The sequence below is a fragment of the Vombatus ursinus genome, unplaced genomic scaffold (assembly GCF_900497805.2).
Source record: "Vombatus ursinus unplaced genomic scaffold, bare-nosed wombat genome assembly UNPS02014786.1, whole genome shotgun sequence".
Taxonomy (NCBI): domain Eukaryota; kingdom Metazoa; phylum Chordata; class Mammalia; order Diprotodontia; family Vombatidae; genus Vombatus; species Vombatus ursinus.
The window spans coordinates 12,929,004-12,955,948 of NW_020954564.1; the positions used below are offsets into that span (position 1 = coordinate 12,929,004).

The 26,945-nt window shown below is 36.5% G+C and overlaps 1 protein-coding gene across 4 annotated transcripts in view; it reads right to left on the reverse strand.

The window, feature by feature from the left end:
* Nucleotides 1-26,945, reverse strand: part of LOC114047020 (DENN domain-containing protein 1A-like) — a 702,955-nt gene that overhangs the window by 348,832 nt on the left and 327,178 nt on the right. For all 4 annotated transcript variants that reach the window (XM_027867670.1, XM_027867668.1, XM_027867669.1 and 1 more), the window contains one exon: nt 22,437-22,517. In XM_027867670.1, the coding sequence (XP_027723471.1) occupies nt 22,437-22,517 (81 nt within the window). The remainder of the gene's footprint in view (nt 1-22,436; nt 22,518-26,945) is intronic.

The following is a 26,945-nucleotide window of genomic DNA, read 5'->3' on the forward strand; positions in this document are numbered from 1 at the left end:
CGTTGGTGGATTGACTGATACTTCTGTAGTAGAGAATGACAGAGGTGGTAAGGCGTTAAAATCTTAATGAAATACAAAGAAGTAATCCCTTAGAAGGTATGGTGACCTCTTTGGTGAAGCTTGACAGGATCAGAGAGTGGCTAGTCGCTGGCTAGCAAAAGATGAACCACACTTCAAGAGGCCTGTTAAAAATCAACACATACTTGCTAGGCCTCAAGCAAAGAAAGTTCAAACAAGTGTGATCTCTGGCAGCAAAGAAAGTTAGCTAAGGAAGAGAATCCCAGATGTTGAGACAAAATTGCTCCTCACCTCTAGCTGAAAGGGGGTTCATCAGCTGTGGCATCTTATAGATTCCTGGTAGGATAAATCACATGCCGCAAAAATAATAGGATCAAGGTAGAACAGAATGTTAAGCAATATAATCACCATAGTCAGAGAAAAGAGACAGCTGTGGACTCAAGAAAGAATTGGCCCTGGAAGTCACAACTTAAGAGGTAGAGAAAAGTATGCCCAGGAAGTTCTGCTGAGCTACCTTCCTAGAGAAGATGCACTCAGAAGAGAGAAGTGTGATGACATTATGAGAAGAAAAGAGTTAGCAGGGACCTCAAGTTGGAAGAGACGTCAGTTGCTTTGGACACGTCTTCCCTATGTGACCAGTGATATAGATAAGATTTATCAAAAGAAGAAGCATTTATTTAAATTAACAAAGAGGAGTGAGTTGTTTTTGCCACATATGTTCTGCACATGTGTGCCCACTCTTCCCGCTAATGCTTTGCGGTTGTGGGAGGGTATACCCCAAGCTTGTTGGGGGGGGTGTGAGAGGATCTTTTATTAAAATTGCTCTCAGAATGCTATCTCAACAAAAGCTTCTGTTTTGAGTTAATTGTGTCTATGGGATAATTAAAGGTATGTGCATCAGTGGAGGTTCATGAGTTACAGTTTCAGAAGTCTAGACCCACATAATATCTTGAACCTAAATTGGTCAACTGCAACTCCTCCCCTCCCCAACGATGAATATGAGTTGAGAGGCGGTACATTAGAAAAGGAACTATATTTTAGAACAGCTCTCTGAAGGAGGCAGTAAATACATAATGAATCCTAAAATTGTGTTAGTGGGGGAACTCCCTCCACCAAAGCCTATTGGCAATTCACATATAACTTGGTGGATAAGACAGGGAAGCTTGCGTGAGACTCAGAGAGGTTACCCATAATCAAACAGCAAGTCAGTGTTAAATAAAGGATTTGAATCTAGGTCGTCTTAACTCAAAGTCCAACACTCATTCATTCCACTATATCTTATTTCCTCTTTGAGTGAGGCAGAACAAATATTATCCCAATTTTAAAGAGGCTCACAAAGAGGAAGCAATTTGATTACAAGAGCATATATTAACTCAGTGTCCAAGGTTAACATTTAAACTTTGGTCTCCTGACACCAAGTCCACATAGAAGGTGAGTTCCATTACAGGGTGCTGCTTCTTTTATATGAATGCAAAAGCATTTAAGTGCTCACTATGTGCTAAGCACTGTGCTAAGAGCTGGGGATACAAGTACAAAAGCAAAGACAGACTTTGCAATCAACGACCCAAATTCTAGAGGGAGAGAAAGAACATAAGTGCACAACAGCCAGGGGGGCACTTTGGTATGAACAGTAACAGGGATGGTGAGTGGAGTCACAAGGGAATAGATCAATGAAACCCATCCAGCAGCAGTGGAATAGTTGACTTGATCATGGTTCCAGAAATGGCAGAGGGGAGGTAAGGCTAGGATATAGGAATGTCAGAAGGTAGTTTTAAGAAAAATGTCTGTGGAGTAGAGAATGAAGTGAGGCATAACTACTGTCTGTCTGAAACAGTGGGCTAGGAGATCAGTAACCAATCAGGAAAGCAGAGTCTGGAGATGAAACCATGAATCATCAAATCATCAGCTTCATGGGTGGTCAGCTTTCCTCAAGAAGAGGAAGTTCTTTGGAAAAAATAACTGGAGACTGTACTTTTTTGTAGACAATTGGTGGCTTCATTCTTTATAATGCATTTTTTTAACTTAGAAAAACTGCATCCTAGAGACCACAGCTTATTAGGTTTATATTTAAAGATGATTTTTGCTAAAGAGCCTGCCACATCTGGCCACTTGCCAGCAGGAGGAGGAAACCCCAAATCCATGGGTAGAACAGAATGGCTCTGACTGACTGCTATGTAAAAAGCTTCTTTCTAACATGTATGGATAATACAGGGAAGTGATAACATTAATGAAGTACAAAGAAGATGTGGTAATATCTTCGGTGAAACTTGACAGAAATAGAGGGTGGCTGGTCACTGACTAGCAAAAAACGGACCATATTCTGAAAAGCCTATTAAAAATCAAGACACACTTGCTAGGCCTTGAGTAAAGGTGTAATGAAAAAACTCAGAAACACTATACATTGCATTGAATGAAGCATGGTTGGGTGTAGTAGTTCTCAAACTTTTAGAGTATGATGATCCTATTTCATAAAACATTTGATGGATTGCCACCAACAAAAGTGGTTATATTCCTATTATCTAGTGAATGGAAACTTTTAGAATAACACAGATCTACTATTAAACCAGTAATGCTTTTAAATGAATTTGCATTTTATCTGTCACAAAGTGTCAACATTTTTGGAAAATGTTGTTACATATATGTATGAGACCTATTATTCATTCAGTTTACAAAAGAGATGCTTACTTATTTATTATACTGAGTCACTTAATGAACCAGACTTGTAACAATAAAACCACAGCCACTCAGAGGTCTGCAATTCCTGACTAGGAACCACTGGTAAAGTGGAAAAATCGTTAGACAAAGAGCCAGAAAACTGGGGTTCTTCTTTATTCTTTTCCGTTTTTAAAAGGACAAGGCTAGACTAGATGCTGAATGAATGAATGAATAAAAAAAGTATTTAATAAGAGCAAGAAATGTGCATAGGTCTGTGCTAAGACATTAGGATACAAACAGAAAAGAAAGACAGTCATTGATCTCAAGGAATTCATATTCTAATAGGGGTCAACATCACATATAGGGAAATATAGCTGTAAGGGAGATGAAGAAATTTACATAATCAAGCACAATAAATCCCCACATTTGTTATCTCTTAAAATGTTTTCATTATCTCTCTGTTAGGAGGTTGGCAGCATGGTTCATCATCAGTTCTCTGGAATCATGGTTGGTCATTGCACAGATCAGAGTTAAGTCTTTCAAAGTTATGTTTTTGTTATTATATTAAAAAAATTAAATAAAAATATTATGTAAATTACTTTTACTCTGCATCAATTCTTTCAAGTCTTCCCAGGTTTCTCTCAAAGTCTCCCTTTTCAGGGCAGCTAGGTGGCGCAGTGGATAGAGCACCAGCCTTGAAATCAGGAGGACCTAAGTTCAAATGCAGCCTCAGACCAAACACTTGACCCATATTAGCTGTGTGACCTTGGGCAAGTCATTTAACCTCATTGCCTCACTAAAAAAACAAACAAACAAACAAACAAAAAAAAGTTTCCCTTTTCTAATTTCTTAAAGCATAGTAATATATTCAATTGCATACACATACCATAATTTGTATAGTCATTCCCCAGTTGATGGTCATTTCCTTAGTTTCTGGTCCTTTGTCATTATAAAAAGAGTAGTTATAAAGTTTTATACAAATGGGTCCTTTTCCTCATTTTAATCACTTTGGAGTAGAGGACTAAGCAGGAGTATTTCTGGGTAAAAGTATACACAATTTATTGATTTGGGGGCATAGTTTCAAATTGCTTGAAACAAGCATTTATTAAATGTGTATATGTACCATGCATTGTGCTAACCTCTGGGGATACAAATACAGCCTCCACCAAAGGCCTTGCCCTCAAGGAACTTACATTCTAATGAAGGAAGAAAACACACAAAAGAGAGCTAAGTAGAAGGGTGAGTGGGTTTGGGGGTGGGGACAGGAGATAAAGTACCTGATAAGACTCCCCAATGTAGGGGCATGTTACTGAAGTTCAGGAAGTTAGAAATGGCTGGGAGGAAAATGAAGGCAGGTGAGCCTGAGCATCTTTACAGAATGGAAGCTCCAAAAGGAACTTACCAATGACAGAAGGTGCTCAGTCTCTGTGGAGGGATATTCAATGGTAAGCAGGCAGCAAAGGTGGCAGGATGATCCAAGGCAAGGAGGCCTCAAGTGCTAAAGGAACTTTAAGGGTGAGGCAGAAGTAAAGGCATACTTTTGAAGTCCAGAACGTTAGGAAGAGGACCAAGGAGTGAAGGCAGACTGACCTGGGCACTTCCACAAAATGGAAGTTCCAAGAAAAACTCACCAATGGGAAAAGGGAGGACAGGCAATATGGAAGAATATTCCAGGGTGACCAGGCCACAGAGGTAGTAGGGGTGCTCCAAGGAAAGAAGGCCCCAAGCACTGAGGGAACTTCTTGGATGAGCTACTAGGTTTTGAAGACTAGCAAATCATGGAAAAGACCAAGGGGAATGAAAACAGGCTAGCCTGGGTCCCTTCACAAAATGGAGGCTCAGAGAGGAACTCGTCAATGAGAGGAGTGAAATAGGTCTTGTGGAGACACATTGCATGGGGACCAGGCTGCAGGGAGAGGGAAAGAAGGTATAGGAAGATCTAGGCAAGGAGGTCCCAGCCACTGAATAAAGTTCTAGGATGAGAGATCAGTAAAGGCATAATTTTGAGGTCCAGGAGGTTGAGGAACAGGGCTAGGAGGAGAAGACAACAATTCACAGTTCCACAACAACACACCAGTGTTAGTGTTTTCTGATAGCTCCTTCAACAACTGTCATTATTACCATTCTTCTGGATATGAGGTAGAACTTCAGAGTAACTTTTAATCGGGCAAATCCGTATTCCTCTAATTATTAGTGATATAGAGCATTTTAATAGGGCTGTTGATAGCATGGATTATAATTTGTAAACTGCCTGTTCATATCCTTTGACCATTTATCTAATGAGTTTTCTCCTTAGTTTTATGAATTTGTATCATTTTGTTATATATCTTCAATATGAAACCTTTATCACAGAAACTTGCTGCACAGTTTTCCCATTTACCTGTTTCCCTTCTAATTTTAAATACAATAGATTTGTTCGTGCAAAAATTATTAAATTTTAGATAATCAAAATGTTTCATTTTAGATTGTGGGACACTATAGCTTGTTTAGCCATGAACTCTTCCCCTATCCACAGATCTGAAAAGTAATTTCTTCCTAAATCTTCTAATTTGCTTATGACATGACCCTGATATCAAGGTCACATGCCTTTAGAATTCATCTTGGTCTATTCTTAGCACATTCTGCAAGTCTTCAATGAAAACCAGGAAACCCTCAGGACCAAAATACACTGAGGAGGAAATGGGATATAATGGTAAGAGTAATGGATTTAGAATGAGAAAATCTACAGAAGAGCTAATCCTGACTTTGCAGTTTACTACAGGATGGAAGTCACCTTGGCAAGGCATCTTAAAGGAGAGACAGAAGGCATATGTGTTAGTCAAGTCAAGCCACCATCACACTCCTGACCAACATCACTCCTCAGACCTTGATGGGGAAACTGGACTGGAGAGCCTGAGGAATAGCAAAGCTTCCAGGCCAGTGACCTTAGTCATCAACCTGGAAAGCATGGCAATCATTTGCAGGTACTGAAGCCCAAGCTCCTTGAAGACCAAGAAAAGAAAGTTTTTGCCACAAAAGTCTTTGACATTTTTAAATTAGTTAACATCAAAAACTTGACATGATTTTATTAGTGGAAATGACATGAAAGAAAATACATTAACATCTGCTTCGCCACTGTGCCCTAAAGACCATGAGATTTTTCTATCTGACTTGCAGCTGAACGCTTCCCTATGTGCTATCTCCTGCGCTATCTCCTGCGCAGGGGCTCTTTTAATTTTCTATTGATATTACTAGCACTTAGCACATTGGTTTGCACATCGTTGTTGTTGTTGTTGTTAGTCATTTTTCATTCATATCCAACCCTCTGTGATCCCACTTGAGGTTTTCTTGGCAAAAGTACTGGAAAGGTTTATCATTTCCTTCTCCAGCTTGTTTTACAGATGAGAAAACTAAGGCAAACAGGGTTAAGGGACTTGCTTAGGGTCATAATAAATTCTTCATTCATTCATTCATTCATTCATTCATTCATTCATTCATTCATTCCTAGAAAAAGTTAGGTGGCACAATAGATAGAGAAAGGAAGATCTGAGTTCAAATTCAGTCTCAGACACATACTAACTGTATGACCCTGGGCAAGTCACTAAGTATCTGTCTACTTCAATTGACTCAAATGTAAAATGGGGATAATAATAGCACTGACATAACAGGATAATTGTGAGGATCAAATGAGATAATATTTGCAAAGCACTTAGTATAGTGCCTGACACAAGTAGGTGATTAATAAATGTTTATCCCAAGCCCCTCAGCACCTCCCACATTCCCATAGACCCCATTCATTCACGTGCATATGGTTTGAAGTATTGTTCTAAATCTAATTTCTGCTAGACTGCTGTCCAGTTTTCCCAGCAATTTTTGTTAGATATCTTTATCCAGTAACTAGGGTTTATAAAAATCTTTGAATTTTTCAAAAAAAAAAAATAGGCTACTAGGATTGTTTGTTTTGGTATGTTATATACCTAATTTGTTTCATTAATTGAATATTTTATTTTTGATCTAGTACCAATTAGCATGGATGATTACTGTTTTGTATTACAATTTTCAATCTGATACTGCTAGGCCAACTTCTATTCTACTTTTTTAGACATTAGTTCCCTTGAAATTCTGGACTTTTTATTCCTCAAGATGAAAAATTTTTTTCCAGCTGTAAAGTAGGCCTGTGGTAGTTTGATTGATACAGCACTGAATAAGTAAATAAAGCTAGTGGTGGCATTTTTATTATAGAAGTAGGAAATTAATATTTTTTCAGTCTTAAGATCTGTCTCTAATATGTGGAAATGTAGATGATTTCCATGGTGTTATTTTATGTCTTAAAACTTTAGTAAAGTTATTTCAAATTATTATTCTCTAGAATGTTCCTTGAAAATTATATTATCTATAAAAAACCCACTTTTTCCTATGCATTCTAACATTTTTAACTGAATTGGTGTTGGATTTTCACAAAAGCTTTTTCACATCTATCAGTATGATGATATGATTTTTATTTTTATTATTAAAATGTTCTACTCTTCTTATGGTTTTCATTTTATTGAACCAAACTTACACTTCTGGTGTGAACTCAACAAGATCATAATGGATATACCATTGTAGCCACTTCAGTAATGTTTTATTTAATATTTTTGTATTTATGTTCACTGGGAAAATTGCTTTGTAGATTGCTTTTTCTGCATTGTTTCTCCCTGGATTAGATATCAAGACCATATTTATGTTAAGGGAAACATTTGGAAGGATGCCATGTTTTCCTATTTATAATTTCTGTAATATCAGCATTAATTTTTCTTCAAATGTTTAAGAGAATACATATTTAAATTCATGTGGGCCTGATTTGTTTCTTCTTTGGGAGTTCATTTATGGCTTCTTCAATTACTTTTTGTGATAGGTGGCTATTCAAATAATCTATTTCTTGTTCTGCTGAAACATGTATTTTTATTTTTTGTCCATATTCATCTATTTCTTCTAAGTTATCAATTTTATTGGCAAATAATTGGACTAAATAGTTCCCTTTATTTCATCTTCAACTGATGTGAATTCCCATTTCTGATTTATAATACCTGTAATTTTGATTTTCTTTCTCTTTATAATAATCAAGTTATTTATTTTATTAACTGTTTTTTTAAAAAGAAGTTTTATTTATAAATTTAATGCATTATTATCATTATTACTATTAATTTGTTTTCAATTTAGTTTAACTCTTCTTTGGTTTTTTAGAATTTTTATTTTGGTATATAGCTGCGATTTTAAAATTTTTGTTAATTTTCTAATTTTTTTTTAGTAGCATGTCAAATTCATTGATCTCTTCTATCTTTTACTTGCCCAATTCTCATTTTTAAGTAATTATTTTCTTCAGTGAGCTTTTGTACCACCTTTTCCATTTGGCCAATTCTATTTTTTAAGGAGTCATTTTCTTCTGTCAATTTTTGTGCTTTCTTTTCCAAGCTGTTGACTCTTTTCATAATTCTCTTTCATAACTCATTTTTTTCCTAATTTTTCTTCTACATTTCTTACTTGATTTTAAAAATCTTTTTTGAGTTCTTCCAAAAAGGTTTTTTGAGCTTAAGACCAATCCATATTCCCCTCTGAGGCTTCACGTGTAGGCATTTTGACATTGTTGTCCTCTTCTGAGTTTGTGTTTGGATCTTCCCTGTCAACAGTAGCTTCCTATGGTCAGGGCTCTTTTTTGTTTTATGTTCATTTTTAAAAGTTTAGCTCTGTTCCTGGGGCACAGGAGGCACTGTCCCAAGGTTCTTGAACTGGGGATCAGGGACCTGGTCACTTGCTTTCTGCACCGGAGCCTCTAGGTCTGGTGGCTTGGCCAGTATATAGGGTAGCCTGGCCTAGTTGGGCCTGTTGTGGGCCCTGGCTTTTGGGGCTGGCAGTTTACCTGCTGTGCTGGGGCTGGAGGTCTCACAGCAGGCCTGCTGTATCACTGGCCTGCTACAGGCCTACTGGGCCTCGAGTCCTGATTTATACTATGGCTAAGAACCTCCCACTGGCTCGCCTGGACACCACCTGCACTGGGCTCTGTTCCCCTTTTACCCAATTGAGACAGACTGTTGCGGAAATCATTCTAAGTTATCTTGGGCTAGAAAATTGTTTCACTCTGTCTTTTTGTGGATTCTGTTGCTCCAGAAATTTTTTTAGAGCCTTGATTTAACCCTGTCTCCAAGGAAAACTGGGAAGAGCTCAGGCAACTTCCTGGCTTCTCTGGGACATCTTGGTTCTGCTCTCCCACACTCCTACCCCCAATCTTTTCTCTTCTTTCTTTTGTTGATGAAAGTATTTACAGATGCAAATTTTCCCTCAAGGGTATCCTAGCCACACTATATGTTTTGTCATTGTTATCATTGGCTTTGATGAAATTATCCACTGTTTCTTTAATTTGTTCTTTGGCTAATCAATCTTTTAGCATTATTTAATAAACAGTAACTTATTAATCCTTTTTTCAAAGTTCTTTATTGAATAATAGTCAGTAAAGAATTTTAAAAATATTTCTACTTATCTGTATTTCTTCATAAGGCTTTCATAAATAAATATAAGGTCCATTTTTATGAAATTACCACACACAACTGAGAAATATATACTCTCTTCTGGTTTAAACAGATATAAGAAGTCTTTATTTATGATTTCTTTAAGTATGGTATCTAGGAAGATGGGCATTGTGACATACTATTGGTAGAACTGTGGATGGGCATAGCCATTCTGGAAACCAATTTAACATGTATGACAGAAATACTTAAGAGCACGTCTTTTTTGCAGTGGATAGAGCACTGGCCCTGAAGTCAGGAGGACCTGAGGTCAAATACAGCCTCAGACCAAACACTTGACACTTACTAGCTGTGTGACCCTGGGCAAGTCACTTAACCCCAATTGCCTTAAAAAAAAAAAAAAAGAGCAGGTCTTTTTTATGTAGCAAAGAACAAAGGAATTGCCCATCAATTGGGGAATGGCTTCAGATATTATGGTATATAAGTCTAATTGAATACTACTGTGCCATAAGAAATGACAAAAAATTATTTCAGAGAAATAGGAAAGGTTTGAATTGAATTTTAAATTGAAGCAAACTGAAGTAAGCAGAATCAGGAGAACAACAGGTATAGTAAAACGAACATTGTAGAAAAAAAAATAGAAAAAGAACTTAGTTAAGAACTTAGAACAACTTAAGAACTATAAGAGCTACAACTTAAGAACTTAAGATCTACAAAGCCAAAAGCTCAAGATGCTACATGCTACATCTCCTGAAGAATGAACAGTGAGGTCACTAGGTAAAGAATAAGAGATGCATTTTTAGATATGGCAAATGTGGAGATTTGTTTTGGTAGACAGTGCTTATTTGTTACAAAGATTGTGCTTTTCCTTTTTTTAATGGCGGGAGGCACTTGGAGCTATCTATATTTTTGCTCTCCCCCCAAAGAAAATAAATAAAACAAGGTGATTGAAGCATTTTTAATAAAATGCACAGAAGTGGAAAAAAGGAAAGTTTCAGAGAGAAAACAGATAAGCAGGACATCTTTGAGAGCAATACAGTGAATTTGTTGTAAACTTCTTAAAAAGTCAGGCTATATGTAATAGAGATGAATGGTTTTACACATAATCGACTTTTTCTATTCTACTTTGTAAACAGAAATTTTCACTTTTCTGTTCGTGAAGTTCAGATAAATATTACAAATAAAAAAATATGATCCATGTAATAAGACTTTGTTTTGCTTTATTTGGCTTGTAATAACTTTTAGGGAATAGTGTACTGATTCTTTTTCTTTTTCTCTCTTCTTTTTTTTTCCTCAATTGCATGTACAAAATTTTTTTGACATTGTTTTTAAAATTTTTGTTCCAAATTCTCTTTCCCTCCATCCCTTCCTTTCCCTCACTTGAGAAGGTAAGCAATTTGATATAGATTATGCATGTGTAGTTATGCAAAACATACTTCCATATTAGTAATGCTGCAAAAGAAAACACAGATCCAAGAAAGAAAGAAGTGATTTGCATTCAGATTCCACCAGTTCCTTCTCTGGAGGTGGATAGTTTTTTTCATCATAAGTGTATAGAACTCATGGACAGAAGTAAAAGCTTGTTCTTTGAAATAATTAACATTATTGATAATAAACAAAATTTAAAAAGAGGGCATAAAAGCATATTAACAAAATACCATATGAACAAATTAAAATTACAACAAAACTAAAAGAAATGAATAGAATTATCCAGAAGTTATTGTAAGTAGCTAGCAAGTAAAACTTAGAACACAGACACAAAAAGAGGTTTACCCTCAAAAATATTAAAATACTTAAACTTATAGAAGAACAAATAGAGATCCTGAGTAGTCCAGTTGATGGGTGCTAATGATGGACCCCTAAAAAAAGGCCCTGGACTTTCCCATGTGGCCCAGGTCCCTGATGTTTGCCTGAGGCACCCGCTCCTTCCCAGTTAATAATCCTTTCAACTGTCCTGGCATTGTGGCTTTGACCCAGCCCCAATCTCCAATTCTCTGTTACTTCTAACCTAGCCCAGCCCTTCATTGTCAGCTACCTCCAGATGGCTAGGCCACTACCCACCCTTAATTCCTTCTAAATCCCTTCTCTGTTACCTCCTAGTCACCCCCAGACTACCTGGCCACTTCTAGATCATATCCAGATCTTCCCACAGTCTTTCTGTACATAAGGTCCATCTCGTCCCCCATTAAATTGTTCAGATTGTTAAAATCTGGCCAATAGCACAGACTGACCAGGAATCTCGCCCATCCCAACCGGTGTTTTGATAAACCTTGTCTCTGACTGTAAGAAGGTTGAGTCCAATTCTTTTGAGGCAGGACCCACACCTTTTGCCCTTGAATTTCAGGGTTCGCAGCACTCCTAGACCATAACACAATCTCAGAAAAGGAAATAGAACTAGCTGTAAAGGAACTAAACCAAAGTGGGAGTACAGGGACTCTTGGTCCCGATGGATTTACAGGAGAAGCTATCAAACTTTTAAAGAACAATTAGTACAAATACTACACAAATTATTTACAAAAATTGAGGGTAAAGCATTCTACTAAACTCATTTTATGAAGGAAATATAGTAGTCTTAACACTTAAAGCAAGGAGAATAAAACAAAGATAAATTGTGGACCAATAACATTAATGAATATCAATTAAAATTTTTTAATGATATCAACTATAGCAATTTATTCAAAAAAATCATTCATTTTGACTAAGTTGGGCTTATAGTAAGTTGTAAAGATAATTCAACATTAGAAAAACAACACAATTAATCATATAAAAACAAAAATATCAAAAAAAATTATCTCAATGAATAAAGAAAAAAGCTTTTGACAAAATACAACACCAATTTATACTAAAATACCTACAAAGTGCAGGTCTAGAGGGATCTTTTTTTTTTTTCCAGCATACTGAAATGTTAAAAAAAAAAGGAAGTATCATAAGCAATGAGGATACCCTACAGTAGCAAAACAATGATGTCCATTATTTTTTGATACAGTTCTAGAAATGTCAGCAATAACAAAAGGACAAAAGAAAGAAATTAAAGACATAAAATTAGGAAAAGAGAAGACTAACTATCCTAATTTACCGATGACATGATGGTGTAATTGGAAAATCCTAGGGATTCATCAAGGAAACTTAAGTGAGATAATTAATAGCTTCAGAAAAGTTACAAGATACAAAATAAATCCACAAAAATATCAATAGCATTTCTATATAATAACAAGAAAATCCAAGGGACAATAACAGGAAGGGAAGGACCATTTAACTAAACTATAAAATGAATATAAGAGGATCAATCTACATAAGTACAATCAATACTTGTACAGGTTTAATTATAAAATATCTTTAAGAATAATGAACTTAAATAGTTAGAAGAATATTAAGTACTCGCTGTTGGGCTGTTCTAATATAATAAAAAGCACAATATTACCAAATTAAATTAAAGTTTTAATGTTATACCAAATCAAGCTAACAAAAAGATATTTTATAGAATTTGATAAAATAATAACTACATTTACTTAAACGAACAAAAGATCTAGAATATAAAGGGGAAAAATGAAAAAGAGAAGGAATTAAAGGGGAAATCAACTTGAAGTCCTTAAACCATCTGGTAAAGCATCAGTCATCAAAAACATTTGATTAAAAAAAACCCAGAAAAGTAGCTCAATGAAAGAGACTAGAATTTAGAAATGATGAAATTTAACCCAGTTGTTGACAAAAGAAAAACCAAGAATTACCTAGGAAAGAATGTCTTATTTTATGGGAAATTCTGAGGAAACTAGAAAACAGTCTGGCAGAAATTAGGTTTAGACCAACATTTTATACCATATTCCTAAATAAATTCAAAATGGATCTATAACCTGGATATTAAAGATCAAAGCACTAAAAATTATTAGAGAAGCAGAGAATACATTTTTCACAGCTACATACGGAGATGAAGTCTTCATCAGATAAGTAATTGAGTAGATAATTTTGATGACATGAAAATTAAAGGTTTTGCACATACAAAATAAATATTTCTAGGATAAGACAGGAAGTGGTCAACTGGGTGAGGAGTGGGGGGGGGTAATCGTATCAAATTTTCAGGAAAGGTTTTGGTATCCAAGATATATAGACAACTAATAGACAAAAAATCATTTTTCAACAGATAAGTGACCAAAGAATATTAACAAACAGTTCTCAAAGGAAGAATTGTAAACTAGAAATAATCTGTTGTTAGAATGACAGAATATATTACTAAGAAAAATTTAAAAATCAGAACAAGTCTGAAGTTTCACCTTATATTCACTAAGTTGGTAAAGATTAAAAAAGATTCAAGGTTGTTGTACTGAGGAAGCTTGGAACCTAGTAAAATGAGTATGACATGCTCACTAACTATTATGCTCAAATCTACGGAAGAGATGCTGCCCAATTCCAAACATTCCTTTATAGAGAAGTTAATTTCTAATTAAACTAACATACGGAATATGTTTTAAAGTTGTTGAGGAAAGGCCAGTATGTGAGTAATCTGGTTTCATGTGAACATAAATGGTTTTAAGAAGACCATCCAAATTCCCCAAAAGATAAATGGTCAAAGGATATTAACAGTTTTCAAAAGAAAAATTATAAACAATTAATAGCCATACAAAGGAATGCTCTAAATAAGAGGAGTCAAATAGGCCACATGCAGATATCAAGTGCCCACAACACTCCAGTATAAAGGAACCAGATTAAAATGTAATTGGGAAATATTTAACAAAATAAATAAAAATACAGTAAGACTGATAATATTATATTTTAAAGCTAAGTCAATGTAGTCTGCAGGGAAGGGGCCTTATATATGGATTAGTGATCCCCTTTCCCACCCCTGTTTCTACTTGAGTTTGACACCACTGATGTAAATCATTAACAATAAAAGAAATATAAATAAAAACAGTCAGGAAGTTTCACTTTACACCCTGAAACTTGGCGAACATGACAAAAGCACCAAAGCTAGAGGAACACAGGCACATTGATGGTAGAAGTGTCAATCAGTATAACTGTTTTGGAAAGCAGTTTAGAATTATGTTGCTAAAATGGCTTTAACCTTTGATTCAGAGATTCTACTTGTACCCAAAAGAGGTAATGATAAGAAGAAATTCCCCACGTATGCAAAAATATTTATAGCAGCACTTTTGTAATGGCAACAAACTAGAAACAAATTAGATGTCTATCAAATGGGGAATAGCTAACAAACTATGGTATGTGAACGGAATGGAATATAATTGTTCTGTAAAGAATTATGAATACAGAGGAGCATGGAAAAACTGATATAATTTGATGCCAAGTGACATAAGCAGAGCTAAGAAAATAGCATACACAATTACTAAAATAAAATATCCACAGAACAATAAAAAGAAAATATTACAAAGAACAAACATGCCTCTCCCCAAAAAGGGATATGAGAAGATACCCTCATTCCAAACCTCTGCAGATGTGGGAGCTCCACATAGTGTATAGCATATATTTTTAGACTTTTTCAATTTATGGATTGGTTTACTGATCTTTTATTTTTCCTTTTTTTCTTTTGTAAAAAAAAAATTGTTATTTGAGATGGCTCTCTGGGAATGGGAAAAGGGAGGAACAGAAAGGAAAATTTAAAAAATCTCAGTCCAATTTTGAAATCTCTCCCTGAACTGCTTTCAAAATGTGTTGTTTTTGGTATCAGACATTTTATTCTGTTTTTTTCAATTTTTTTCAATTTTTTAATTTTATTCTAATATTTGCTGCTGTCTCACAGAATCATTGATTTTTGTTTTCAAGGAGTCCATTTCTTGGGTACGGTCTACTACTTTTTATCCTAAGTTATTTATTTTTACTTCCAAATCTTTCCTACCAAGATTTTACCTCATTTTTATCTTGTTTCATTTCTCCTAGATATTTATGCAATACATGTGGGAAAAACATTTTTTCCTTTGAGTCTCTGCTTACAAGTGTTTTGGAGTTGTTTCTTCATGTAGCAGGTCTCAAGATTTGCAATAATTTTTGATACTGGTAGGTGGTTTTTTTGTTGTTGTTGTTGTTGTTGTTGTTGTTGTTTGTTTGGTTTTGTTTTTTTATTTACCTCTTTAGCTTTAGTTCCTAAATTGCAGCTTTATGCTAGGGCCAGCCTCTGCCCTCTGTTGTGCTGTTAGATGTGATAGTTGGGCCCTAGGTGGTTTCATTCTAGATCCCCTGAGTTCTTAAGCTGATTTCAGCTTCCTAGGGTTAACTCCACCTGGATCTTTGAGGCTCAGAATGTTGATCTTCAGAGCACTCTCTGACATCTCAGGGAAGTGTTAGGAACCTCTCCTGAGTTTGGGCTGTCCAATTCCATGTGCTCTGGGATCATGTTGGTCACTGTTGCCTACCTTCCCTCTCCTTGGGATTCCAAGGTTGGCATTCTGAGGCTTTCTTATCACGCAACGGATTTCTTGGAATCATCTTCCACTGCTGCTGCCTCTGTACAGAGAGCCCTACAGGCTACAGGTAAGTGCTCTACTTTTGTCTAACTGGTACTTGCTTGAGACCATTAGCTTTCAGATTGCCTAGGGGATCTTGGCTGATTTCTGTGCAGTTCTGGGGTGGAAGAAGTCATTTACCACAGTTTTTCATTGGATTTATTGATCATTCTTTGGTCTTGTGTAAACTTCAGGGTTTTTCTGGAGAAGGTGTGTTGGAACTCCAGGGTCTGTCTCCAACTCAGGCAGTTGTGTTGGGAGGAAGTCTAGTATTCTCTTTTCCAATAACACATATGTAGTCTACTTCACAAGGTTGTTGTGAGGAATACATTTTGTAAACATTAAAGCCTTAAATAAATGTGAGCTGCATTCCTGTTATTGTGTTAATGATAGTAAATGATAAAGGTCCCTTTCATCTCTAACACTTTATGATTCTAACTTCTTGCTCTCTCTTCTTGTTCAATCTTTTAAAAAAAATAAACATTCTCACTTTCTCCACCACAACACAAAACAAGCAACCAGTAATAACATCTAGCAGATATGAACCAACAAGTCAGAAAATTTGCTTTTAGCACTGCGTAACTGGTTTCATATTTTACTTCAGTTAAATACTGGAGCAAAAAAGAAGATAAAATATGAAAACAAATACTTCATAATGAAGGGAAAGAAAAGGTGTTAGAGACTCTGTGGCTTATAAATGGTTACATAAAAAAGTTTCTAGAAATTCCCAACCAAAGTAAGGACCAAGCTGTTCTCTGATAGCCTTCTGAAATGTTTGAAATGTTCTGAAATGAAATGTTTTGAGGCAGGAGAAGACCAGAAAAATTCCTGAAAAGCACTGACATGAAATAGCTGAAATATCCCAAAAGATCATCTAAGATGACTAGTAATACTGGTCTGGCAGCAAGGCTAGTCTAGATAATTTTATGGTTGGAAAGGACTTCAGCAGGAAAAATATTAGAGCTGGAAGAGATCTTAGAAAAGTCTATGTTTATGGAAAAGTGTATATACACAATATGCATGTATGTGTACGTACGAAGTATACACATGTATATATGTGTGTATGTGCACAAAGTATACACATATGTATGTATATTATGTATATGTATATATACATGCATATATTTATGAAAGCAAGTAGGTGGCACAGCGAATAGAGCACTAGTCCTGGAGTTAGGAGGACCTGAATTCAAATCTGCCTTCAGACACTTACTGGCTGTGTGACCCTGGGCAAGTCACTGAACCCTGTTTGCCTCAGTTTCTTCATCTGTAAAAGGAGCTGGAGAAGGAAATGGCAAAGCACTCCTGTATCTTTGCCAAGAAAACCCCAAATGGGGTCACAAAGAGTCGTACACTGCTGAAAAAATGTGCACGGGATATGGCCTATATGGGAATTAGTTTCGTTTGACTACCCATATTTTTTGCAATGGTTTTGTTTTTCTTTCTTTTTCTTTTGCCAAGGGGGTGGGGTGGGAGGGAGAAAAGCAGACTTTAATTAAAAATTACATTTAATTAAAAATTTAGAATTTTTTTAAAGGAAGTCAAGTTTAAGAAGGTCTTTACAGGTTTTACTACCTAATTATATATAATTACATAGACCATTATATTATATATAATAATTTACTAATTATCTACAGATTGCAATTTATCAGAAAATGGAGCCCCAGAGATGGGAGGTGATTTGGTCAAAGTCACATAAATTATCAAGTTAGTATTCTACTACATCACAGCTATCTCTTAGATCAACTGAGATGAGAGCATGGTAAAACACAGAAGATAGAAGACGAATCCATTTTAATTCAGTGGACAGCATATACTACAAAGGTCAGAGTTTAATGTCTAGCCTTTGGTATTTTTATGGAAAGCCACATAGAAGGAGTACAGTACAATGGAGGTCTTCCACAGTATAATTAACTCCTCATGCTGGCTAAAGAACCACTGTTTTCTGAGAACTGTAATGGTCTTAGTGACCAGGTCATCCAAAAAGGTTTCAGGAACTAAGATGCAATGAAGGCAAGGATCTAGAGCAGGGATTTCTCAAGGTGGGTTAACCAGACTCAGACACAGAACTTACTACTAGCTAGAGGACGTGGCAATGGGAGCTAAACTCTATCCACTTTCAGGTCCCTATGCCTTTGCTCACAACTGTAACTATAGGTGGAATGCCTCTATCCCACTTTTGTCAGCCACTGCTCATCCTTCATCAGTCATTACTGAAGCTTTCCATTATAGAGATCAGAAATTGGATGTCCAGCTGACTCCACTTTGCATCTGTAACCCTGACTGGTTTCAATTCCAAGAACAAGATGCCTCACCCAGGATGAGCTCTTCACTTCTAATGGCTTAACCATGTAGCTAATTCAAGACTAGCTGCCACCTCCCTCAGCCTCCTTTCTACTTTGATTAGAGAACTGGAAGGTGGAATACCAAACTCCTCCCAAAACCTTCCTTTATAGAGGGCAGGAATTGGACATCCACCCCCTTGACTTTGTATCTGCAGCTCTGTCTGGTTTCAACTCTAGGAAACAAGATACCCCTAGATGTCTGTTCCTCACTTCACTCTGCTTTCTAGACTCCTTTTGTGTATTGTTTTCCATCCTTGTAGGAGGATTGTAACCTCCTTGAGGGCAGGGACTAGCTCTCTCAGTCTGATCTTAGTTTGAACTATCTCATTTTAGCGATAAGAAATCCAAGACCTACAGAGGTTAAGTGACTCAGGCAAATCCACAAAGGAAATATGTAGCTGAGATAGGATTCTAACTCAGGTCCAATGAATGAAATCTAAGTAAGACTTTTTTTCTAGCTCATCTCAAAATGATCATTTCCTTCACTGATACTCACTGAAGTAAGAAAAAGCAGAAGAGAAAATTTGATTTTGAAAATGAACAATTGATTAACAATATGGTATCTGAGAATGTGATTTGGATTCTGGGCCACAGTTTAAAACACAAGAACGACAGACTCCTGAGATGAGATGGGTCTCACCTAACAAAGACTAGTAATCATACTTAGCTGGTTATTGAAAAATTCAATCCAAAGAGCTTGAAAATAAAAAAGGTAATGAGAAGGGAGAAATTGCTTATGTATATCTATCAAGACATATGCAGCCGAGAGCAGCTACAATGAAGAAAGATGAGTAACAGTTAAGACACTCAGAGGTTCATAAAAAAGGAGCCATGATCAAAACTCATGACTTCAACTATCTATATATAAATGCCTAAAATTTATGCCATGCACATGGTAAACTTGTCCTTATGTAAGGACAGAAATTTGACCTCATAACTATGACGGAAATTTAGGAGAGTGAAAAAGATGACTGGAAATGGCTCAGCCATTCCAAATAAGGAAAATGGCCCAAGGATGCAAACAGGAGGCTCTCACAGGAAGCAATCTAAATGATCAATAGTCACCTAAAAACATGCTCTAAATCATTAATAGAAATGTAAATTAAAGCAATTTTGAAGGCATACCACATATCAGATTGATAAAGATAACAAAAAAGGAAACAGAATTGCCAGAGGGGCTTTGGGAAAACAGGCATACTGGCAAGTTGCTGGTAGGGCTGTGAATTGACCAACCCTTTCTTGAAAGCAATTTGAAATTATGCTCCCAAAGTCACTAAACTGCATACTTTCTGACCCAAGGACACCATTGCTAAACTTGTACTCCAAAAAAATCAAAGAAAGAGGAAAATTAACCATATGAACAAAAATGTTTACAGCAGCTCTTTTTGTTGTAGCAAAGAATCAGAAACAAAGGGAGTGCCCATAAGTTGAGAAAAATTATGGTATATAAATGTAAAGGAACATCATCATGACATAAGAAATGATATAGGATTGTTTCAGAGAAACCTGAGAAAATTTATATGAACTGATGCAGGATGAAGTAAGTAGAATCAAAAGAACAATTTCTACAATAACAACAACACTGTAAAGACAAATCACTTTGAAAGACTTAAAAACTCTGTTCAATGCAATGACCAACCATATTTCTAGACAACTTATGATGAACCACACTACTCACCTAGAAAGAGAGGCGATGGACTGCAGGTACAGAATAAGACATATTTTTGGACATAGTCAATGTGGGAATTTGTTTTGATTGACTATGCATATTTGTTACAAAGGTCTGTTTATTTTTTTTTCCTTTCATGGTAGGGGGAGGAATGAGAGAGAAAGAGGAATGTTAATTTTTAAAAATAAAATAAAAGTTACATAAAAAGCATGAGTAAACATATTAAAAGACATAGAATAGGTAAAATGGGAGTAGGGTAGCAGTTATGTTAAGAAGGTACAATAATGTGAGGAAATCCAGGAAGTAGAAGGTGGAAGCACAGTAGAGAGCATTTGGATGACAATTAATGGAGGGAGAAACAAAAGCAATGTTGTTATCACAGTATATGACACCACCTGGATAGAAAAAAACAAAACAAAACGATGAGGAATTCAAGAAACAGACCACAAGCCTGAAACTGAGGTAAAATATAACAGCAAGGAGGAACTTCAATTATCCAGACATCTAATGGAACTTTTTGGCAGACTTATCTGCCAAAAATTGAGCAGATAGTAGCTTACTGACTTGTCTGAATGTTAACTTCATCCTTCAAAACAAAGAAAAAATGGTTCCAACCATTCTGGAAAGAAATTTGTAATTATTCTAAAAACAAGTGAATAAAATGTCTATGCTCTTTGACTAAGAGATCCTACTGCTAGTTATATACCCTAAGGAAGTCAATGACAATAAAGAAAGGCCACACACACTATAATAATTATAGCTACACTTTTTGTAGTACCAAATAACTGGAATAAAATTAGACACCCATTGATAGGGCAATGATAAACAAGTTGTGTTATATGAATGTAATGGAATATCACTACACTGTAAGAAACTATAACTACAACTACAGAGAAGCATGGGAAGATTTATATGAATTGCTTCAAAGTGAAGTAAGCAGAAACAGGAAAACCATATGTACAATGCCTATGACAATACAAATGGACAGAAAAACAAAATAATCAAAACTGAATGGTATGAATTTATAATAACCAAGGCAAAGAAGAGATGTGAAAATGCATCCTCTACTGCAGTTCTCTTTGGAAGCTTTATCATGGGGTGTAGTTGCTCTCCATTGTCAGGCCAGTTAAGTGCAAGCTCTGGCAGATCTCACACCAAGGCAGCAAAGCTTGAAGTATGGGCTCGGTGATAGACTGACTTTGAAGGAACAGACTAACCAAGTGAGAAAAGGCTCATTACCAGAAAGTTGGCACCTGAGAAATTTTTTTTTCACCCCGAATGCATAAAAGCAACAACTAAGGTGAGAAGGGGCTGTGATTAGCAAGTGGTTTGTCCATACCCATGAAATTGGAGATCTTTTAAAGAACAGAAGTATGCTTCCCATTATGAAACAAAGTACTTTGGAGAGTGCTGAGAATGCCAGCTGGTTGGGAGACTTAGAGATTTTCACAGAAGAGGCAGACCTGCCAGGAATGCTAAAAGCAACAGGTCTTTATTACAGGCACATTTTAATTCACACAAGGGGAGGCATAAGACCTAACTTGAGAAATCCAGGAAAATGAGAAGAACATCAAGAGAACAGAGGTTCAGGGAAATTGATACACCTGGATGACAGTCACCAAAATACAAAAAGGGATACATCTAGGTCATAGCTTCCAGAAGCAGCAAGACCCAGGCTCAATTCATCCAGGAGAGGATCGGGGCTTTGGATGAAATGGTCTTCATGCAATGGCAGGAAAGGAAAAGAGATCGCTGACCCTCTGAGAGACTTGCCACTCCTCTTAGTCTGGTTTAGGAACACTTTGCTTCCAGACCAAACAACAGGTCAGCTCAGCAATGCAGACGATGAGCTAGGATTTTATCTGAAAGAATGGGTTCTCAGTAGCATATAATAGGTTTCCCAGGTAGGAATGTCCCAGGTGAGAAGTCACCAATTAGTAAAGTTCTGTGAGTAATGGAAGTTTCTGGAATGGAAGGTTCAAGGTAAAAGAGATTCCAAAACAGGTAGGCGATACCAGTTATGTGAAGAAGGCATGTCCAGAGCAGAGACTGTTAAAAGAAAGACTAGGCACAGAAAATCAGTGAGGTTGGAGATAACAAGAAGTTTTCAATGTTGTTTCTAGAGGCCAAACCATGTATGACATATGCCTTTGTGATGTTAGAGTTGTCACCTGGAAAGAGGGATTAGATTTATTCTGTTGATAAAAACTATTAGAAATGAAGTAAAGTTGATAAGAAGACAAATTTAGGCTTGATATAAGGAAAAACTTCCTAACAAAAAGTGGGACTGGAGGTAGTGGGTCTCCAATTCTTCCTCCACCCATGCCTCTTCTTCCATCCCCTCCCCCCAACAACCTCCCTCCCCCATAAAGATTTCAAGCAAAGGTTGGTTTACTTCTACAGATTGTTGTAGAGGAAATTCATGTTTCATATACAGGTTGGACTAAATGGCCTCTGACAACCCTTTCAACCCTGAGACATTGAGTTAATAGAAATTTGCTGAATTGAAAAATTAGGGATTAACAAGTTTGGAATTCAGGATCAGAGGACTTAGAAAACCAGGTCTTCTGAGCAAATTCTTTCCATTATATCATTGTATGCAGACTGCAATAAAAAAACACCAACACCTTCACCCTGCACTCTCCCTGTCCCCATACCCATACTTAACTAAGCTCTGAAATGATTGTACTTTTTAAAAGCAAAATATAAAAATAACATTAAAAAACTCAAAGCCATGATCCTATCTGAATAAGTCTTCCTTTAAATACTATATAATGAAACTGTTTCTTCTTAATGACATGTAGTCTGTCTCACTTACCACACTGAGATGGACAGACATTCCTGGATCAGGGATGGGAAGTTTGTAAAGTGTTTCAAGCAGCTCATTTCTTTGACTCTCCTGAAAAAAAGAACAGTTCTAGATAACAAAATGAAAGCTCAGACATCAATAAACAACTTGCATGGAAGAGGTCTGGCCACTGACTCCGCTGTAGCTGGGGGTAGTCACAGGTTGGGGGCAGAATTGGAAGCATAAAATTAGGTAAATGTCAAAAATGCCCAAATACACGTCCCATTTTTGCTTCTTCCCAATTGAGTTTGTGTAATACTTGAGAGCAGCTTATAATCACTTTATTTTTCAGTGTCTAGTAACATTTATTTTTTCCTTTGAAACACATCTCATTGTAGGGGTAGATGCAAAGCACAAATTCAAGAACGCTGACTGCAAATTCAGGGTCCTTTCCACTAGACCATGCTGCAGCTAAGTTTTGTTTACATTTTACTTGCAAAGACCAAAGAGATTCTCCCACAAATGTTGGTTATATTCATAACAGATTACATTCTTAAAAATTATTTCTGTTTTATTCTTATTTTCAGTTCTAAATTCTCTCCCTCCCTTTACCCCCCTCTCCAATTTTTTGAGAAGACAAGAAATACAATACCAATTATACAAATGATGTTATGCCAAGCATATTTCTACATTAGACATGTAGCAGATTACTTTTCATGCATTATATACCAGAGACTCTCAAAATAATCTAGTAATCTGACCCCATAACAATGATTTCAAAATGGAAACAATGTAGTTTCCTGGGAGATTAATGAAGATCTGTATCATCATCCTCAATTTTATCTTAAAGAATCACAGAGTATATAACACTCTATTAAGAAGCTTCAAGTTAAAACAATGTACAATAATGGAGGATTCTGGAACATATTAATTATAAAAGTTATTTGAACATTATTGATTGGATGTCAAAGTAATATGAATTCTAATTCAATGGAAAAACCTAAATTTTTAAAAAATTTGAAAATACTCCCTATTCATAAACTATCCAAATGCCAATGCCAATCCCCATCCTCAGTCTTCACAGTCAATTTGGCCTTTGCTTTGTCAGGATACAAAAACTGAAATTTAAGAAGGGACAAATGTAAAGTCTGTACCTAGGTTTAAAAAAATAATGGCAAATACAGGAAGAATAAGATGTGACTAGAACACAAAGAGATCAATCAACAATCATTTATTAAGTGCTGACTGTGTTATGGGCAATGTGCTATGCACTAGGGATAAAAAAGGACAAAAATTGAAACAGTCCCTGCCCTCAAGGGACTTACATTTCAATTGGAGAAACAATGTGTATATACATATAAGTATGTAAGGAATGTGTACAAAATAATTACAAGTTTTGGAAGAGGGTGAACTAGCAGCTCGGAGTGCCAGGAAAGGCTTCATGTAGAAGGTGGTATTTAAATTGAGTCTTGAAGAAACCAGAAATTTCAAAAAGCAGAATTGAGGAGGGTGTGCATTCCAGGCATGAAGGATAGTCAGTGCAAAGAGACAGGAGACAGAGTGCTATACTATTTTGCACAGTGAATAGGCTAGTATGGTTGGGTTGCAAAGTCTGAAGAGGGGATTACAGTTCAAGAAGACTGGAAAGGCATGAAGGGGACAGGTAGTAAAAGATTAAAACGTGAAACTGAGGAATTTATATTTGATTCTAGAAGCAATAAGAAATTCCAGAGTTTACTGAACAGTGAATCAATAATCAGACTTGAAATTTAGGAAAATCAATTTGGCAGCTGAGTGGGGAATATGCTGGAGTCAGGAAAGGCTTTAAGCAGGAAGAGCAAAGAAAAGGCTATAAAAATAATGCAGGGAAGAGGTGATGAAGGCCTAAACTGGGGTTGTTGCTGTGTGAATAGAAAGGAAGGGATGTCTATGAGATATTGTGGAGACACAGACAAAAATATTGGGTGATGGAATGGAAATGTAAGCTGAGTGAGAGGCAGAAGTCAAAGATGACACCAAGTTAAAGAATCTGAGTGACTAGAAGAACAGTGGTACATTAGATAATAAAAGGAAGTTCAGAAGAAGGATTGGTTTTGGGGAAAGATAATAAGTTCTATCTAGGACATACAGAGTTTGAGATGTCTACGGGACATGCAGTTCAAAATGTCTTATGTGCAGTCACTGATACAGGACTAGAGCTTAAAATGGAGACCAGTGCTAGATATATAGACTTGGGAGCCATCTGTGTAGAGATTGTATTTGGATCCATTAAAGCTGATCAGGTAACTAAGAGACAAAGAGCACTGAGAGAAGAGAGAAGAGGGCTCAGGTCTGGGATAGACCCATAGTTAGTGGAAAGGACAAGGATTATGAATCAGCAAAGGAGATGAATAGTGGTCAGATAGGTAGGAGGAGAATCAATGCCATGAAAACAGAGATCTTGGTCAACATTGTCAAGCATTAAAGAGAATTCAAGTTGGAAAAGGACAAAGAAGAGGCCATTAATTTTTTGGGGGGGGGGTAAGGGACAGAGGAAATCAGAGTTAAGTGACTTGCCCAGGGTCACACAGCTATTAAGTGTCTGAGGCTGGATTTGAACTCAAGTTCTTCTGACTCCAGGGCCAGTGCTCTATCTACTGTACCACCTAGCTGGCCCAAGGCTATTAAATTTGACCAGTAAGATATTGTTGATAATTTTGGAGAAGAATTTTCAGTTAAATGATGAGGCAAGAAGTCAGATTATAGGGGAATACAAAGAAAATGAAAATGAGAATGAATGAAAAAATATTTATGAAGTGCTTACTATTACAAAGAACCATGCTAAGCACTGGGGATGCAAAGAGAAAACCAAGATATTCCCCTTTTTAAGGAGCTCATATTCTATTATGGGAAATAACACATACAGAAAGTTTCTGTTTCATTAAGATGGAAAAATTCCATGGTCCTTAGGGTACAGCAGCAAGGCTGATAATAATGCATTAGTGAGAGAAGAAGTGGAAAGACTGAGTATAGATGATTTTTAAAGAAGTTTTAAAGGAGAAGAAAGATAAAGAATAAGGGTAACCCTAAGTGAGGGTTTTTAGGAACAAAGGAGAATTGATATCTTTGTAGGCAACAAGAAAGAAACCAGTAGATAAGGAGAAACTGAAAATTCAAGATAGAATAAGAGTAATAGTGAAGAGAATATGATGGAGAAGTCAGGAGGGGATGGGATTGAGGGTCCATTTAGAAGTACTGGCCTTGCTGAAGAGAAAGATCATCTCTTCATTAGAGACTGGAATAAAGGAGGCAGTGGTGGAGAGGGAGGTCAAACAGTTGTGAAAAGAGGAGACTGGATTGTCAAGTGAAGAATAGGGAATTACAGTAGAGTTTCACTGGATAGTCCAGTTTTGTTTTGGTTTTGTAAAGCATGAGGCAAGAAACTCAGCTGAGAGGGTAAGGGGAAAAGGAAGTTTCAAAAGAAACAATAACATATGAAAAAGCCTCTGTGGACAGTGGAATAAGGAATCAGTTAAGGAAGAGGAAAAGGATTGCCTTGCTGCAATGAGTGCCCAGCTGGGATTAGATAACAAATGTATAGTAGACACAGGCAGCTCCTTGTAACTCTATACAGCAGCATTTGAGGAGTAGAAGAGGAGGCAGACGGTAACAGCAATCCAAGTTTGCATTTTGGCAAAGAAAGAGTAGGAAATCGGGAAAATGGGAAAAGACATTTAAGGATAAAAGACTCTGAAGTTGAACTTGTTAACTACCTGGTTGAGATTGAGAAATAAGAAATGAATACAGAATAGGAATAAATAATGGTCACATGAGACCCATAGGTATCAGAAGTCACGATATGACGAAAAGTAATCCTAGGAAGGGTAAAGCATAGGGAAAGTCGAATGATAGTTTATAATCAGATGGAGGAAATCTCATAGTTTTTCATTATTAAAATGGAACACGTGGATGATGGCAAGATCCAAAGTGTCTCTAACTCTGTGTGTGGCTGAAGTGGAGTAGAGGAGCAGGTCGTGGGATCTGAGGAGATAGAGAAACTGAGAGGTTAGGATGTTTCAGGGAGCATCAATGTGTATGTTGAAGGCCCCAAGTGTAGGAGCAGGAACCGAAGAGAAAAAGAAAAGAATGAGCCACATACTGACTTTGAGAAAAAAATGGAGAATGACCTGGGTATTGGTAGAGAAGGGCTGAAGGGATAGTGAAATATTGAGAAGAAAAGAAATGGCTTAAACAGTTATTGTAGAGAAGGAAAGAGAATCAATTTGGGAGGAATAAAAATTTTGTCTTGCTGTGATAAAGGCCCAGATGAAATGAGATCACATAAATTTGTAGTAGATCTAATCAGCATAGTTCCAAGACTTCCACCAGCTCTGTTCAGCATCACATAAGTAGGATCAGATGAGGCAAATGGTGGGAGTAATCCAGGGTTAGAGTTTGGCAAGGCTTAAATAGTGAAAGGACAAAGAAGCAAGGAATTTGAGAGTATAAGAAAGTGTGTGTGTGTGTGTGTGTGTGTGTGTGTGTGTGTGTGTGTGTGTG